We start from the raw sequence: 19,036 nt of genomic DNA, 5'->3' as shown, positions 1-19,036 counted from the left end.
GAGTGAATCAAGGAATTAATGAATGGCCATGCATCAGCTCTCCAGAACTGCAGTTGTGGTCGTGCTCACGGGATGGTCCCAGAATCATCAGTGCCTTCTAAGGAGGGTGGTTGTGTCTCTGTTTCTGCAGCTGGCAGCCCGGATTCTGGAAGCCCACCAGAACGTGGCCCAGATGCCACTGGTCGAAGCCAAGTTACGATTCATCCAAGCGTGGCAGTCTCTACCCGAGTTCGGCCTCACCTACTACCTCGTCAGGTGATGAAAATGTTCCCTCTCACAGGGCTGGAGCAATACCACATCAGGTAGGGCATTTGCCCTGCATGCAGCTGGCCCAGGTTTGATTCCCAGAATCCCATATGGTCCGCCGAGCACCGCCAGGAGTAATTCCTGAGTGCATGAGCCAGGAGTATCCCCTGTGCATCGCTGGGTGTGACCCAAGAAGAAAAACATAATAATAATAAATTTTAAAAATGTTCCCTCTCCCTTTCCTTGGGGCCCAGTCTCTTCTCGATTCATCTGGAATGGAAAACACTTTTCATTTTAGAAAACCAGTCTTTCTTTCACAAAGGACCAGATCCTTTTTGTCTGTGCACAAAAATCCTCCAGACCTCAGCTCTTAATGCCAGAACCCTTGCAAGCTAGCTAAAGACAGGTTTTACTTTCCAAAGATTTGGTCCTAGGGGCCAGAGAGATAGTTCAGCATGTAGATCACTTGCACACAGCTCACCTAGGTTCAATCCTCAGCACCTCACATGGTCTGCAGAACCCAGCCAGGAGTGGTCCCTAAATACAGAGCCAGGATCAAACCCTGAGTATTGCTAGGTATGACCCAAAACAAAAATCATGTTATTTGATTAATAAGCAGATTCTGTCAACAGTCCTTGAGCTCTGAGCCAGGAATAGTTCCCAACCATCATCACATTTTAGCCCCAAAACAAAACAAATCATAGTTGACAAATGAATACACCATACTATAGGAATCAGATGCTTTTTTGTTGTTGTTTTTTGTTTCATAGTACCAGAAATCAAACCCAGCCTCTCACACATTTGAAGCATGGGTTTTGCCACTAAGCATCACCTCCAGCTCTAGCTATTCCTTTTAATTAATGGGAGCTTTTTTATTTCTGTTTCAGATTTAAAGGAAGTAAGAAAGATGACATTCTAGGAGTTTCCTATAACAGATTGATAAGAATTGACGCTGTCACTGGAATTCCAATTACAACCTGGAGATTCACCAACATGAAACAGTGGAATGTAAACTGGGAAATCCGGCAGGTAAACTGAATGTCTAGGGTGGTGAGTGTCGAGTCTAGAAATAAATGTGGGCTCCCTCAGCAGCACAGAGTTTTCTGATCTAAAAAAGGGTGCTCGTATCTTTAGAAGTAAGAAACCAGAAGAAGGTGGTAATTGCTAAAATGACTGCTTACTCTTCTGGGCAGTTTCCTGACAAGTACAGGCCCAATGTTCTAAACTGATCCCACAACTCAGTTTAGTCTCCCGACTTTTCCAGAGAGACAGACACAGAAATTGCCGAGCAATTTCATTTCCTTGAGCCAGCATAGAATTCTCTCAAATGTAGGCTCTGAATTACTTAGACTCTCCCTGAGATGTAACTCAATCAAAAGGGACCTCCAATGACTGACTTCCGGGAGATCTACCCATTGAGGCTCTAGAGGCCTGCCTCCCCCTTGCTCCCCTTCCTCCCTAGAGTGCCTTCCATCCCAAAGGGAGAAGAACACTGTAGTGTGGCAAGTGCAGGACCCAGGTCCCCCATCTGAGTTCGGTCTAAGGGTCTGTCTCTTAGTCCTCACCGGCCTACCCATGATGTTGGTCTGTAGGATAGGAAGGTTGGAAACAACTGGTCTACCCGCTCGGTTCTGGGGGTCTGTGGCCTTACCTCTTATCCACAGGTAAGAGAAGATTGGTGTGAATGCTCATATATCCCAAGTGACTCTAAAGAATTTGCAGGTGACTTGTTTTGGTCTTTCAAGCATACCCAGCAAAGCTCAGAGAAATCCCCAACTCTCTGTTCACCTCTGAGGCACTAGGTAGTGTGAGGGATTTAACTCAGGCTTCCCATTTGCACAGCATTGGTTCCAGACCCTGAGCTAAGGCTCTCTCTCTGTCACTCTCTCCTCTCTCCTGTCTCTCTCTGTCTCTCTCTCCCTCTCTGTCTATCATTCTCTCCTCTCTCTCCCTTTCTCTCCCTCTTTCTCTCTCCCTATCTCTCTCTTCTCCCTTCCCTGCTCTCTTCTCTTTCTCCCTCTCTGTTTCTCTCTCTCCCTCTCTCTCCTTCTGTCTCTTCTCTCCTCTCTCTCTCACTTTCTCTCTCTCTGACTTCAGGATTCTGCAAGTGGTACAGAGTCTCTTCTCCCTCTGCAAGAAGCCCTTCATGTAAGGGATGGTCACTGCTCCTCCCCTTTTCCAAGAAATGTGGATCCCTCTCAGCAGTCTGATTACCCATATAGGCACTTGTGGGTATAATGAAGGTCCAGGATTAAACAAGCTCCTAAATTGTGGCTCTGAAACCTATATTCGTGTCACACAGAGAGTTTTAAGATACCCCATCTCAAGTGCTATCACTCCAGCCCTCTGGAAGGTATAACTTTTAACTGGAAAATATGGCTGTAAGAAATTTGAGGGGATGGAGCGATTGTACAGCGAGTAGGGCATTTCCCCTTGCACGCGGCCAATCTGGGTTCAATTCTCAGCATCCATATGGCCCCCTGAGCACCGCCAGGAGTAATTCCTGAGTACAGAGCCAGGAGTGACCCCTGTGCATTTCCGGGTGTGACCCAAAATACAGAAAAAAAATTTTGAGTCGGGATTTTGATCGTCCGTTTAAAATTCTGCAAAACACCCTGCCACTGGACCCGGGGAGCAGGTGGGAAATCTCCCATCTCAGCAAAGCGCAGAAAAGAATCTCCTAGAATAGAGATGTTTTGCCAGGTGCGCTTTTACAGTACTGCCACCAGAGGGCGCCGACAGCGCGCGCATAGGTGTTCCCCGGCGGGTTCGGGGCGGCCAGGGGCTCCCTGACCACGCGGCCACCAGCTCCCGGACGGGTCCCCCGCGGAGCCCAGCTCAGCCGTGCCTGCCTCTTGCAGGTGGCCATCGAGTTCGACCAGAACGTCTCCATCGCCTTCACCTGCCTGAGCGCCGACTGCAAGGTGGTGCACGAGTACATCGGGGGCTACATCTTCCTGTCCACGCGCTCCAAGGACCAGAATGAAACGCTGGATGAGGACCTGTTCCACAAGCTGACCGGAGGCCAGGAGTGAAGCTGAGCCCACCTGCCGGGGCCTGTTCGGAGAGGCCGAGCCAATAGGCACCGTGATCCGGGACGGCCAGGACCGGGTTCCCGCCCAGTGTGGACCCCACAGCTCCGTTTCCCCCCGGACCCCCGCCCCTAGATCCTCGCCTGACTTCAAGCACACCCACGGGGACACCGTTTTCTTACTTTGCTTGAAAAGGGGGGCGCCGATGCCTCTTCTGTCAAGTGGGGGTGCAGAGAAAGCCCAGCCCTCTGAGCATCCCGAGGCCCCACAGGACCGTGCTCTCTGCTCTGTGGCTGGACGCTGGAAGAGAAGCAGAGGCCGGGAGGGCGCTGGGTCCACCAACGCTGGTCGCAAGGACAAGCGGTCTCCTCTTCACAGCCCCGCTTCCTTCTGTTTCCTCTGACACACACTTTCTTACCGGAGACCCAAGTCTGGGGCACAGCAGCGCGCAGAGGTGGGGTTACCTGCTACCAGTTGGTAGGAAGGGGTCCCCGGCTCGCCCCTCCCCCCATGTCATCAACCCACAATGCCATTTATCCAGCTGACCCCCTGACCCATCCTGGTCTCAGACATGGTTCCTTGGCCGTTACTGTCACCTACACAGTAACATTTCTGAAATTCTGAGTCACTTGGATGTCCCTGAATACATGGATAACAAGGAAATTCAGTCTCCTCCACTCAAGTCCACTTCTCCCTGCCTCTCCTGGGATGGGTCAGGGACAGACCCTGTTCACTTAAAAAAAAAAAAAAAAAAAAAAAAAAGGTCTTCCCATCATTTAGGCCTCCAGTGAGCAGGGGAGGCAGGAGACCCATGTTCAAGGTCCGAGGTTTTCCCTCAGGTTTCCGTGTTCTCCTCCAGGGACAGGGAAGGTGGCTCGGGGCCAGAGCATTTACCTTGCTTGCATGAAGCCTTGGGTTTCAACCCCAGCACCAAAAACAAAACAAATAGCACAACAAATAAAGCCCAGTGTGCTCCTGGCAACTGGAGCGATAGCACAGAAGGTGGGGTGTTTGCCTTGCTCGGGGCTGACCCAGGTTCAATTCCCAGCATCCCATGTGGTCCCGTGAGTACTGCCAGGAGTAATTCCTGAGTGCAGAGCCAGGAGTAACTAAACCCTGTGCATTGCAAGGTGTGACCCGAAAAGAAAAAAAAAAAGCTGATAGGGGGGCTGGAGAAGTAGTTTAAGAATCAAGGCATTTGGGGCTGGAGCAATAGCACAGCAGGTAGGGCACTTGCCTTGCACGCTGCAGACCCAGGTTTGATTCCCAGCATCCCATATGGTCCCCCGAGCACTGCCAGGAGAGATTTCTGAGTGCATGAACCAGGAGTAACTCCTGTGCACCGCTGGGTGTGACCCAAAAAAGAAAAAAAAAAGAATCAAGGCATTTGCCTTGCATACAGCTGACCAGTTTGGTCCCCTGCACTGCACGTGGTCCACTGAGTTCAGAGCCAGAAGTGATCTCCAAGCACCACTGGGTGTCACACACACACACACACACACACACACACACACACACACACACACCATAAACTTTGTTCTTCTCTTTGCTAGATCACCCCTGCCTTGAGACTTACATGTGGACCCATCAACAGTTGCCTCGGGTCACTTTGTTTGGGTTTGTCAGCGTCAAGAACAGGGGTTTAAGCATCTACAGAAAGCAGTGAGAGCTGGAGGGAAAGAGCAGGTGGGGTCCATGAAAGTTTTACAAACGTTCTCCTCCTGCCATCTGGTGGAGTCAGAGAAAGGTTCCCTTTCCTTTGGGGGGATTCTTTTAGGATACTGAGTTCCGAGGCGTGACACAGCTGCTGTGTCTCTTTCCTGACAAACCCTTTTGAGAAGAGACATTTCTGCAGTGTCGGGAACCACTTAAAGACAGTCCTGGACAGGGGCCGCCAGCATCCCCCACCCCACTCCCAACCCCTGCCAGCCCCAGCCTGAAGCTGTGCTGGAAATTCCCCCTTTCAGCAGACACTTTCAGGAGGAGGGTTAACAATCACACACACACACACACACACACACACACACACACACACACACACACACATACCAGGCCCCAGGTACCAGCTGAGAGTTCGCTTCGTGCTCTGAGGTCCTTCGGTCATGGGGGAGCCAAGCAGTATTCCCATCACAAAGAATTTAGTGTGGAATCTTTTTTGAGGGTTGAAGCCACACCTGGAGGTGCTCAGGGCTTATTTCTGGCACTGTGCTCAGAGGTTCCTCCTGGCAGGCTCTGGGAAACATACGGGGTTGACCATGTGTAAGGCAAATCCTCTATCCACTGTACTATCAGTTCAGCCTCATTCATGTGAAACATTTTATATAGAAAACATCCCTGAGTGCCCTGTGTTCAACTCAATGTCAGGCATTTCTGCATAGCGCAGGGCTCCATTATTTTGGATCTCATAAGGGCCCAGCCCTAAAAATATGTCCCTTGGGGTCACACTGTACCTATACCAAGTGTTAGTCTCTGCTGAATGCATGAAAACTCAGCCCCTTCTTTAGCTTTCCACAATTGTCTGACATTTTCATGAAAACGCTCCAAAGTTGGAGCCAGAGTAGTAGTCCAGCAGAGAGGGTGTGTGCCTTGCACACCCAAGTTTAGTCCCTGGCAACCATATGGTTCCCTGAGTCCACCAAGAGTGATCCCTGAGCACAGATCCAGGAGTAAGTCCTGAGTACCACTAGTGTGGCGCCAAAACAGAAAAAGAAAAAGAAAAAAGAAAATGCTCCAAGGAGGTGACGCTTTGACCAAACATTCAGCAGAACAATTCTTCCACACTCCAAAGGAATAATCTTGGGTGCCAAGGAAGGCTTAAATGCTGCTATTCCAAAAAGCAATTTAAGGACTTTGTGTTGATTTTTGGTTTGTTTCATTTATTTACATTGGTGCAAAAGGTCATCTGACTTCTATGATGAAATTATAACCTAATTTGTGCCTTTCAGCCCATTTGCTACTTAATCTACCCGCAGTGGGGAAGTGCATATTTTTTTACTGTGTTACATGACTTTTTTCATTAAAAATGTCTATGGATTTGCATACCATCTTTAGCTTCCTTCTCTAAAGGGGGGAATCTTTTCTCTATTATGCAAAAAGAGGCAACTTGTTGGTGTAGCATGTGCTTCTCCTCATGAGTCCAAGATTCTGGCTTTTTCTCCTACGAGAGATTGACCTGGCCAGAGAGGTAACACAGCAGGTAAGGTTTTGCATGCTTCTAACCCTGGTATGATCCCTGGCACTGCGTATGGTCCCCAAGAGTGACCACTGAGTACCACCAGGTGTGCCCTCCCCCCAAAATATTGTGAATGAAACCACTGACTTAAAACCCTCAGTTACCCTGAGTCCAACTTTTTTCTCATGGACTGCACTGTCACAGTCGGCCTTATTGTGAGCTTGCTTGTTCCCTTTCCACACCTACCTTGAGGAGAGCAGGGAAAGAAGCAGCAGAAAATAAAGTTACCCAAAGGTCAAAGAAGGCCTTGGACGGTGGCCAAATGCTGAAGATTCGGAATTGAGTGAATGTGAGATGGTCTCCACGAGTTGCTTCATGTACTTCTTTCATCCACACATAGGGGGCAGGCTCGGTCTGCTTTCTTCTTGGAGTTCTCTCATCCACACATAGGGGGCATGCGGCCGGCCGGCTTCTCTCCTAACACAGTAAATTCAGTACGTCTTACCTGAGTAAGCAATAGCTCCAGGATTCAAAGACAAGTTTGTCTACGCCCCAGAGACCAGAGCTGGAGCAATAGCACCTCAGGTAGGGCATTTGCCTTGAAAGCGCTGACCCAGGTTCGATTCCTAGCATCCCATATGGTCCCATGAGCATCGCCAGGACTAATTCCTGAGTGCACAGCCACGAGTAAACCCTGTGCATCGCAAGGTGAGACCCAAAAAGCAAAAGCAAACAAACAAAAAACCCAGAGACCACTAAACTTAAAGTAGCAGAACTATCTTTTCATTTCCAGCTCTGCTCAGCCTAGAAATACCTCCACCGCTGTTGGAAAGGCCCCAGGCTGTCCAGGAGGGAATGGGTATGTGTGTTGGGGGCATGAGGTAGAAAGAGGGGTATATATTGGAGAGGTCTGGGGGCAGAGGCATGAATTGCCTGTTGAGTAATGTGGGTTTTGATGCTTCTTGTTGTTGTCATTGTTGTTGTTGCTTTATGGATCACACCTGGCGATGCTCAGGGGTTACTCCTGGCTTTGAACTCAGGAGTCATGCCTAGCAGGGTCGGGGGACCATATAGGATGCCGGAGATCGAACCCAGGTCAGCCGTGTAGAAGGCAAACGCCCTACTCTCTGTACTATCGCTATAGCCCAAGTAAGGTAGTTTTGATCCTGGTGAGCAAGTTTTAGTTTAAGTCCCAGAATCCCCAAAGTAAGCAAATGTGCCTCCTTTGAAAACAGTTCTTTCTGTTGCCAGCCCTAAGAGGAATCTTGCCATATTTATCTTCTGCAATTTTGCTCACTTATCAGTCAAGATTGCCCGTAGGAGCACGCAGCCTCTCTCTCAACATAAACATGTTTTGCTAATTTTCCCACGTGGAATCTGGCCTCCTCCCTGGTCCCCTCACTATCACCCTAAAATCTCTGAGTGAAGAGCATCCTTTTTTCCTAGTTTTGCCCCTCTTGCCTCAATCCTGGTCCTTCCCAGGGTCCTTGAGTCATGGAAGGTGAAGGTCAGACTCTGGCCTTTGTGAATGTCTGTCCCCGTTGTCTTTCTCAAGAGCTTGATTCTGGCTGCAGCCCACTGGAAACTCTGAGATTTCTCAAAACTCCTGCCTGAGCTCTCTCTTTGCCCCTCACAAATGCCCATCCTGGGGACGACGGTGTCGACCTTTTTTTTTTTTTTTTGCTTTTTGGGGTCACATCGGCAATGCTCAGAGGTTATTCCTCTTGGATCTTTACTCAGGAATTACTCCTGGAGGTAGTTGGGGGACCATATGGGATGCTGGGGATCAAACCCAGGTTGGCTGGGTGCAAGGCAAACACTATATCCACTGTATTATTGCTCCAGCCCCAAGAGTTAGCCTTCTTGAGAGCAGAAGCCTTCCTTCTAAATAAAGGGTCAGAGCTGGTTAAGGAGCCGGAACTGAGTTCCAGGGATGCCAGTTCGAGTAACAGCTGATTCAGACTTTGGAAAATGCCTCCAGGACACCTCCAGAAACATCCCCAAGGCTAGCTTCCGCGTGCCAAGTCCATGTGCCATGGAAACTCAATTGCAACAGAAAAGCCCCAATAAAATACACACAAACAGTATGGGATGAAGATGAGTCTTGTTTTCTTTCTTTTTTTAATACAATTTTTTCTTTTTTTTTCTTTTTATTTCATTTTTTTAAATTATTGAATCACTGTGAGACCACAAATACAAAGCTGTTCATGATTGGGTTTTAGTCATACAATGTTCCAACACCCACCAGTGTACATTTTCCACCACCAACTCGGGTTGTTCCAATTTCTGGCTATTGTGAACAGTGCTGCAATGAACACAGAAGTGCAGATGGTGTTTCTGCTTTGTGTTTTTGAGCTCCTGGGTATATTCCCAGAAGTGGCATTGTTGGGTCATATTGACCTCAATTTTTAGTTTTTTTAGGAATACCACATTGCTTTCCTAAAAGGTTGGACCAGTCAACATTCCCACCAACAATGAATGAGAGTCCCTTTCTCCCTGCATCCATGCCAGTACTGTCTATCAGCAGGAAAAATGAAGTTACGAAATTCTATGAATGGAGAGGGGTCTTTCTACACTCACCTATGCTCTTGGCTTACAAGTTTGGAAACTATGCATCCAATAATACAGCCTGAGTTCTGTCTACAGACCTTGAAGACCCAGGCCCGATGTGTTCAGTTGTTACAAAGAGAAAATGATCCTTAAGGGGTGGTCCAGGCTCCCAGATGCTGCCCTGGACCTGAACAGCCAGTGAAGGTTGGGAGGGGAGGTCCGAGGTGACTCCGATATCCTTAAGGGGCAGGAGTATGCCCTGGGGAGGAGAAAGAGCCCTTGAAGAGGAGCCCAATAGGGTGCAAAACTCCCAGATGGTGTCTTTAAATGCAGGAGCTAAGTCATCAGGGGCCTCAAACCATGAGAGTTTACCAAAAATGATAGAAAAGGTGTGGGCTGGAGAGATGGTATAGCAAGTAGGGTATTTGGCTTGCACGATGCTGAACCAGGTTCGATTCTCAGCTCCCCATATAGTCCCTGAACACTGCCAGGTGAGGGAATGAAGGAGGGAGGGAGGGAGGGAGGGAGGGAGGGAGGGAGGGAGGGAGGGAGGGAGAAGAGAAAAGGAGAAAGGGAGAGAGGGAGAAAGGGAGAAAGGGAGAAAGGGGGAGGGAGGGAGGAGAGAGGTGAGAAAAGAAGAGAGAGGGAGAGAAAGGAAGGGAGGGTGGAGTGAGGGGTGAGAGAGGTAAGAGAAGAAAAGGAGGGATGGAGGGAGGGAGGGAGGAAGGGAGGGAGGAAGGGAGGGAAAGGAGAGACTGAGAAGGAAGGAAATAGAGGAGGCAGGAGGGAAGAAGTGGGGAAAGGAAGGAAGAAATAAATGAGAAAAAAAGAAAGAGGTTAAGACTGAACCAAAAGCCAGAACTCAACACAGGCACAAGGGCTGACAATGGGAAGCTGGATTGTGTTGGATATTAACCCTATTTTAGACTTTATCAATGAATTTCCCCTTTTCCTCCTCCCAGAGAAACTTAAAGAGTGCTCTTGTGAGTACCTCAATCCCCTGAGTTTATCTTTAACCTGTACTTTGTGCTTTACCTCTCATTGTTATATTCCCTAGATCAGTCTTAGTTACTTACAAGCCAAAATGTCTGATGATTCTGGACTTTGTATTTCACGTGAATTACTTGCTTTTCTATTTTCCCCAAAGTCTTTTCATATTTTACTGTAGAGCAATGATCTTTGCACAAACACGGAAAGACTGTTAATGCTGTGCTCCTAATATTTGGGATTTGATTGACTTTGGGATATATCGACACATCTTGGACATTTGTCACAATTACTTGACTCAGGTTTTGGTTGCAACAGTTCCTAATACAAAGGGAGGTCCTGCCATGGGACTGGGATGGACTTAGGGCTAGCAGCAAAGTGAATGCAGCATCAAAATGGGATAATCTAGAAAGCATAAAGGCATGGTCTTGATGCAACAAGCTGTTAGGACTTAAGAGAAAGGAAGGACCCCCATGGGAAGGACAAGCTGGACCGGCCTGAGGACCTAATCTGGAATTTGCAGTAAAAGCCTTGCTTGCCCTCAAACCCCAGAAAACTAAGTGTTGGAAACTACATCCAAATGACTGCAATTATTAATAAAAAGTAAAATTAATTGCTTAATATGTACAACTAAAGGAAAAGAGAAAAGCAATATAGATTTCCCTGAGAGACAAAGCATCTCCTTGAGTTAATCACCCAAGAGAATTGCCTCCACCGAAACGTTTTACCTCTGTAAATGATCAATCATACCTATGTGCAGTTTGATACTTCAAACCCCTTTAGATGTTCTGTAAGTATGCTAACAGCTCTGCATTAAACAGATAATTTTCACCATCAGTCTGTGGTTCCCTTCCACCCTCCAACCCCTGTCTCTTTGTTCCTCTACTGGGGAGGCCCGGGGGGGACAGTTCTTACAACACCCCTACCACAACCACAACTACACACACACACACACACACACACACACACACACACAGGCTTGGTCCTTGAACTTGGCGTGGACTAATGAAGAAAATTCTATCTGGGCCAGAGAGACAGGAAAGGAGATAAGAGATAAGACATTTCTCTGGCATGCAGCCAATCTTGGTTCAATCCCCAGCACTGCATTTGGTCCCCAGAGAACTGACAGGAGTGATCTCTGAGCACATAGCCAGGAGTAAGACCTGAACACCACTGGGTGTGACCCACAAACCCCCCAAAAAATTTTTTTTAGTTTAACCAAGAAAAACAAGCTCCATTTGTATTTGCTGTGATGGTTAGGAAAGAGCAAAGATGCTCTCGTAGCCTGTGCTGTGGAAGGTTCCGGAGCCAGGATGATTAATAGTGGGGGATTCCAGAGTACAGAAAGGCCTGGGGCTGGAGGTCTATGAGGTGTTTACAATAGGGCACCTTTCTTGGATCACTGGGCTACCACTGACTTACTGGAAAGTTCTCAAAAGTCAGAGGCTTCAAACCAGGAAAGGTTCCAGAAAAAAAAAAAAAGCATAGAAAAGGTGTGGGCTGGAGAGATGACACAGCAGGTGACACCTGCCTTGCAAGTCGCTGAACCAGGTTCAATGGGCAGGCCAGCCTAATGATCCAGTAGAATCTGAAATAAAGCAGTAAATTGAGAACCCCAGAGAGCTGAGCACAGATTTTGCAAGTGGGAGTCCCTGGCTGAATCCCCAGGACTGTCTGGTCCTCTGGGCACTGCCAGTTGGTGCCCCTGAGTACTGTACTAGGAATAGCCTCCTCCGAGCATACTGTGTGACCCCCAAATCTAAGGTTAAAAAAGAAACAAATCCAGAGTGGGTTTTACCCTCTCACAGTCACAAAGCCCACAATACCAGATTCAAAATAGGAAACACATACCTGGAGACCAAGAGTTCAACTCCCGGGCATTAAGCCCACAGGGCCTGGAGAGCTATACAGGAACTAAAGCACTTGCCTTGTACACAGCTGGCTCTGGTTTGATCCCTGGCACCACATATAGTCCCCTGAGCACCCCCTGGAGTGACCCCTGAGCACAGAGCCAGAAAAAAACCCTTGAGCACTGATGGGCATGACCCAAAGACATAACCCTCTTGACCCAAGACCTTTAGATTGTCCTGATTCATGATTTCCCTAAGGAGACCATTCCCAGAACATTGGTTGGTAGGCAGTTTTGTCCTACAATGACTTTACATTTGATATGAAATGTCGAAATAGTGAGAATTTTCATAAGAAAATGCTTTAGACACCACTTGCTGACCCACTTGTTCAGTAGGATATTAATTTACAAATCTGGGTCAGAGGTGAACTTCAGCAGGGAATGGAGGAGTCTGCCAACAACATTCCCCATGGAGAAAACATTAAGCCGTGACCAGGAATAATCCCACCCAGGCCCTGCCCATGACTGCTTGGCCCAACTCTTGCCTTGGCTGTGAGTGATCCAGGCCAGTTCCAGGGAGGTTTTTTTTGGGGGGGTGGGGACACTTTTCCTCAGGGGCCGAGCTCTGGCTTTGAAAGCTGAGTGAAGTATTTTTATTTGACCTTTCCTTCCCTTTCTAGATGGTACTTGGACTCAGATAGGCATCAGGAGAGCAAAGGGCAGCTAAACATTTGGCCAGAAGCTGTGATAACCTATTGCTTCTAAAGCAAACCAAGTTCCCTCAAGAAGAGGGGTAACAAAAGCAAGGACTTTCAGGGGGAGGCAATGTACCTGGACATAGTCGGTCAGATAGGAGTTCACAGAGCACAGGCATGTGTGAACCTGTGTCTCAAAAAGATGTGAACACTGGACTAGGAGAAGGTGCAGGAGGAAAGGCGCAAACTAGGCATGGATCTGTTCTGACTTTAACGACAAGATCCCCAAGCAGCATCGCCAGGCATCCCTGGTACCCCCCAAGCTCTGCAGGAATGACCCAGGTCATCATTATTACCAGGGTACCAAAGCAGCACCACATCCTAGAACCCTAACCATGGCCCCTGAACCTTCTGAGCATCACCTGTAGCCCCCAAATGTAAATACCTGTCTAATATATCTGGAAACAGTGTGGCCCATGGGTCAACAGCTGCCCATTCAAGCAAGAGTTCCACCAATTCTAATTCATCCAACTCAGTTAAACATACACATATTTTTAATGCTTATCATGTATATAATTCACAGGATTTAATTTATGTATCGGCTATCTTAATTAGAGTTAGTTATGAATGTATTACAACTTAGCTACAAGTAACAGAAAATTAAAATTAGTAACTCAAACAAGAGCAAACTTTCTCTCTTCTACCCAAAACTCCTATCACAAGTCTAAAGCTGTCAAGCATTCTATACCACATCAACGGTCCAACCTTTTGTTGTTTTAGTTAGTTAGTTAGTTCATTTTGGGGCAACTCCTGGCAGTGCCCAGGGTTACTTCTGACTCTGCACTCAGGAATCATTCTTGGTGGTGCTCAGGGACCATATGGGATGCCCAGGGATCAAACCCAGGTAGGTAACGTGCAAGGCAAGTGCCATACCCTCTGTATTATCACCCCAGCCCCAACTTTTGCTATTTTGTGCCTCTCTGGACATACTACTTCTACTCACAAAGTCACCTCTTGGTCCAACATGGCAGCTTTAGCTCCAGCATCAAATCACAAGCCTTTTTCAGTTAGCTCAGCAGAAAGTTATTAAAATTAGCCATTGACACCACTTAAAGTCAGGTCCTTTATTTGATAAAGAAGGTGCGAATAAGGCCAGAAAAACAGTACAACAGGTAAGGCATTATTTGCCTGGCACGTCAGATTCAGGTTCAGTTCCAGTCACCTCAGGTGGTCTCCCAACCACTGTAAAAGTGGTCACTGAACACAGAACCAAGAGCAAGCCCTAACACCACCAGGTGTGTCCCCCTCCAAAAAAAAAAAGGTGGATGTGGACATAGATATTGGAAGACAAGTAGCCCCTCTGCCATAAGCTCTTCCTATGTGCTAGTCACTCTATTCACTGCTAAGGGTACAATAACAGAGTTTATGATCAAGCAAAAGATAGCTGTATGAATGAATAACTAGTGAAATATAAATATTAATCCTAGTTTATAAAAAAAAAGACCTTAGGGAAATAAAACTAAATAAAAATGAGGAGGGGTAATGAATCTTGTTCAGACCATAGGGAAACTGAGTCAGCGTCTCCCTGAGGAGGACACATGTAGACTTGGCCTTGAAGGTGAGTGAATTTGCTGAATGGGGAGAAGGACAGAAGCGAAGTCAAGCCTGGCAGCGAGGCAAGCAGAGCGAGGGCCAGTGTGTGCTCTTGTCCTTGAGTTGCCAGAATCAGACTTGCAATTTATTTTATTGTGTGCTTGTTTTAGGACCACACCCAGCAGTGCTCAGAGCTCACTCCTAGCTCTGGGCTCAGGTATCACTCCTGAGAGGACTTGGGAGTGTTGGGAATTGAACCTTGGTAGGCCAAGTGCAAAGCCAGCGACCCTAGCCCTGTACTATCTCTCCGGCCCCACAGACTTGCATTTTAGAAGTACAGGCCTGGGGGGCTGGAGCAATAGCACAGTGGGTAGGATGTTTGCCTTGCACGCGGCCGACCCAAATTTGATTCCCAACATCCCACATGGCCCCCTGAGCACTGCTAGGAGTAATTCCTGAGTGCAGATCCAGGAGTAAACCCAGTGCATTGCCAGGTGTGACCCCAAAAAAAAGCAAAAAAAAAAAAAAGAAGAAGAAGTACATGCCTGGGAGTAGATGGAAACTGGATGTCAGGGACCGCACTGGAAGTGGGACAGTGCATTTAGAGGCAATGGTGTTAGCCTGGTTAAAAGCAGCTAAAGACTCAGAGTGTGACCCAAGAGTGGCCGAGATTAGTACCAGGAATTTTGCTCCATGGCTTGGAGGCCAGCCACACATGCTAGGGGAAAAGGAAGCTCAGATAGAGAAGGGAGGACCAAATAAAGGGTGTTGGGAGGATCCTCCCAGGATGGGAGATGCATGCTGAAAGTAGACTATAGACCAAACATGATTGCCACTCAATGACTCTTTTGCAAACCACAACACCCAAAAGGAGAGAGAGAACAAAGGGGAATGCCCTGTCACAGAGCCAGGGTGGGAGGGGAGGATGGGGGGTGGGAGGGATACTGGGACCCGTGGTGGTGGAAAATGGGCACTGGTGGAGGGATAGGTACTTGATCGTTGTATAACTGAAACCCAAGCACAAAAAATTTGTAAGTCTACAACTGTACCTCATGGTGTTTCACTAATAAAAATTTAAAAAAAAGAAAAGACTCGGAGTGTGAGCCAATGCTCTATGGGCTGGAGCACATGCTTTGCCCAGAGAAGATTCCTGGCACCCTATGGTCCCCTAGCAGTACTGAGAGTGACCCCCAAGCAGTTAGGAGCAGTTCCTGAGCACTGTTAGCTGTCTCTCCCAAAATAAAGGAAGACTGTACCAAAGCCTCTTGAAAGATAGAAGGGAGATTGGAGAGCTGCCTCACGACAAAAAGCAGCAGATTTTACAACCGTGGCCAACACCATAATTTACCTACCCAAACCATTTTTCCTTCTTCCTTGATAACACAACTTGACTTTGACTGGATCTATGTGTCTATGCAGTGTTAGATCTTTATTCCATACTAGTGGTTTTCAGCTGTTAGTTCACAGAACAGCAGTGGTCCACAGAAATTTCCAACAGAAATTCCCATGTAAAAGTTATTGCCAAGGGGCTGGAGTGATAGTACAGCGGGTTGGGCATTTGCCTTGCACACGGCTGACCCGGGATCGATTCCCAGCATCCCATATGGTCCCCGGGGCACTGCCAGGGGTAATTCCTGAGTGTATGAGCCAGGAGTAACCCCTGTGCATTGCCGGGTGTGACCCAAAAAGCAAAAAAAAAAAAAAAAAGTTATTGCCAGTCCACGGAGAGAGTTTATCAGGTAGGGTAAGCACTTCCAGGACCCCTGAGCACCTTCAGGTGTGGACCCTAAGCAAAAATAAAACAAAGCAAAAAAGTTATTGTCACTTACAACTAATAATTTTTAACTGCTGCTTCATGAACCTGTAATGAAATGGAGGTATTGTGGTGTTGGAAGCAGAGATAATGAAATGGGTAAGGCGTTTGCCTTGCACGACATAGCTAACAAGGGTTTGATCCCCAGCATCTAATATGGTTCCCCAAGCACCATCAGAAGTGATCCCTGAGTGCAGAGCCAGGAGTAACGCTTAAGCTTTGCTGGACATGGTCACAAAACAAAACAAAAACAAAATGACACCACCTACCTACTCTTTGAAAGTATTTTTTCCAGATAATGTTTTTATTGAACCAACTCTAGGATTCAGTGGTCCAAATAGCTTCCAAGTCATACAAGCAGGTATTTTCTATTTTCTCAATACTTCTTTAAAAAAGGAAGTGGTGGGGGCCGGAGTGATAGCACAGCGGATAGGGCATTTGCCTTGCATGCATCCCAGGTTCGATCCCTGACATCACATATGGTCCCCCGAGCACCGCCAGGAGTAATTCCTGAGTGCAGAGCCAGGAGTAACCCCTGAGCATCGCAGGGTATTACGCAAAAAGCAAAATAAATAAATAAATAAAAAGGAAGTGGTGTCAGAGTTCTAATCTTGTGTTCTTACTCAGACTTCTTAAAAACGATAGCATGGTGTCGCCCATCTCAAAGGAATGTAGGCAGCAAGAATAGGTGAGCAACTTCCTAAAATGTAGACTATATCTCTCATAGATTCCATCCATTTCTGGCATAATGAATCATCACAAATTTTGTTAATCATGACCTTGCAACTTATATTATGTTCAACATAGACAGAAAAAAATACTGTTCAAAATGGCTCTTCAAAACCATCTCTAACATTGCAGTTCTCTAAATTGACTCTTGAGTTGAAAGTAGGTAAAGAGATATACATGATTACCTTTCAGTATCTGTATTGCAAACCATAATGCCCAAAAGGAAAGAGAGAGAGAAAGAGAGAAGGAAGAAGAGAAGAGAGAGAGAGAGAGAGAGAGAGAGAGAGAGAGGAGAGAAGAAAGGTGCCCACCATAGAGGCAGGTTGGGGGGGAGTGGCAGGTAGGAGGGTAACTGGGGTCATTGGTGGTGGGAAATGTACACTGGTGATGAGACTGGTGTTGGAACATTGTATAACTGGAACCCAATCATGAAAAACCTCATAAGAGTGTATCTAACTTTGATTCAAAAAAAAATTAAAAGAGATAAATAAAATGACTCTTGATAATTTTCTTTCCCAACCATCATCAACACCTACCCTCAACTGATGAACTCTCTTCTTCCTGACTCAGCTGAGCAAGGTCACTAAAGGGAAGAGTTTCTTCTTTCCCTTTGACATCTGTCCTCACAATGTCCTTCTTTCCTCCTATCTCCAGTACCTGAGATCCAGCTCTGTTAGTACTTTCCCTCTGTGGCCTCTGAAGGACTTAATTCCCCTAAGTTCCTCTTGTCTGGTGCATTCCTACCCAGCCTGTAAACATGCTCTGTATCTGAGGTGGCTTTAAAACATGGTTGTAAATTCTTTGACTGTTTTCCCATTAAGAAGTGTTGAAGGCAGGTGAGATAGTACAGCACGTAAAGCGCTTGACTTGCACATGGCTAACTCCACTTCATCACATAGTCCCTGGCACCACATAGTCCTAAGCAGAGCCAGGAATCATCCCTGAACAGAGCCAGGAGTAAGCCCTGAGCACTGCCATGAGTAACTCAAAAAATGACAACATATTTTTTGAAAAGAATGAAAGAGCCCGGATAGAAGGCTCAAAGAGCTAGAGCACATGCTTTGCATGCCAGAGGCCTGGGTTTGAAACCCAGCACCTCTATAGTCTTTGGAACACTGCCAGTTGTGGAAAAGAGAGAGAGTTTACATTTCTTCCCTCCCCTAAAATCCATATGGGTCTGTACCTGGTTTGACCTGTACAGAACAGCTTAAGTGATGCTAGATGACTTCCAAAGGTAAAGTCATAGAATGTCATGCAGCATCCTCACAGCATCTTCCTCGAGACCACTCCCTCTTGGAGCCCATCCTAGAGAGTCCACAGTAGGCTCGAGAGCATATAATCCCATCATAGTACCAGTGACTTAGTTGATTCTCTTTGGACAAAAGAATTACTCAGCCGAGCTCTAACCAATTTTCTGGCCTCCAAGTCCTAGATTCAAATCTAATAATAACCACCACCACCTACTAAAGACAAATGAACCTTTTCTTATATCTTTGACCTGGGCCCCTCTCTACCCATTAAACCCTGTTCTTGTGCAGGTCATACATGTTCTCCCTTATTCAGTATCTCAAATCCTGCTCAATGGGGTTATCTCCTCAATGAGATCCTGGGGTCCTAAATGCTCACAGTTCCAAACTTTGCTGGGTTTTCTTCACCTCCTGGTGATGCCTCTTGGCTGGCAAGGCTGATTTCTCTTCTGTTATACCATGAGGTGTTGGCTTAATTCTCTTCTTCTTCTACACAATTTCCCCAGATGAACGCAGCCAGTCTTTGGACTGGAAACACCAGCAATATGGGGACAATTTTCAGATGAAGTCTCCACTTCTGACAGCTTTCTGGAATTGCAGAGTTGATGATCACACATCCCCTGGGGAGGTCTTAGTGGGCATCTCAAAACTAATATGAACAAAACAGATTTGCTTCTCCCAAATATGTTGCTGTCTCAGGCTTCTCCTCTCCAGTCCAGCATCTCAATCTCATTCCATCCATGGGCCTAAAAGCCTTAGTGTCTTCCTTTCTGTCATCTCTCAAGTATTCTGCCACACCTGGAAGTGCACAGGAGAGGCTCACAGCTCTGTGTATCCACTTCCCTCTCTCAAAGGACCCAACACCCCTCCCTCTCAACCCCCCACATTCCCAATTCAAAAACCAAGAAGGTGGATGAAGAGAAAGTGAAAGAGGAGGAGGAGGGAGGAGGAGGAGGATGAGGAGGAGGAAGAGGAGGAAGGAGGAGGACTATGAGGAGGAGGAAGAAGGAGGAGGAGGAGGAGGAAGAGGAGGAGGAGAAGGAGAAAAAGAAGAAGAAGAAGGAGAAGGAGAAGAGGAGAAGGAGAAGGAGAAGGAGGAGGAGGAGGAGGAGGAGGAGGAGAA

General features: G+C 47.1%; 1 protein-coding gene across 1 annotated transcript in view; it reads left to right on the top strand.

The window, feature by feature from the left end:
- Nucleotides 1-3,281, top strand: part of FERMT1 (FERM domain containing kindlin 1) — a 34,611-nt gene extending 31,330 nt beyond the window's left edge. The window contains exons 12-14 of the mRNA XM_056121912.1: nucleotides 131-255; nucleotides 1,134-1,275; nucleotides 3,108-3,281. Coding sequence (XP_055977887.1) covers nucleotides 131-255; nucleotides 1,134-1,275; nucleotides 3,108-3,281 — 441 coding nt within the window. The remainder of the gene's footprint in view (nucleotides 1-130; nucleotides 256-1,133; nucleotides 1,276-3,107) is intronic.
- The last annotated feature ends 15,755 nt before the right edge of the window (nucleotides 3,282-19,036 follow it).

This window comes from Sorex fumeus, unplaced genomic scaffold, assembly GCF_029834395.1.
Source record: "Sorex fumeus unplaced genomic scaffold, SorFum_2.1 ptg000044l, whole genome shotgun sequence".
In the NCBI taxonomy this organism is placed as follows: Eukaryota; Metazoa; Chordata; class Mammalia; order Eulipotyphla; family Soricidae; genus Sorex; species Sorex fumeus.
Note: the sequence above shows the minus strand (reverse complement) of the source record. Positions and strands in the feature narration are given on the sequence as shown.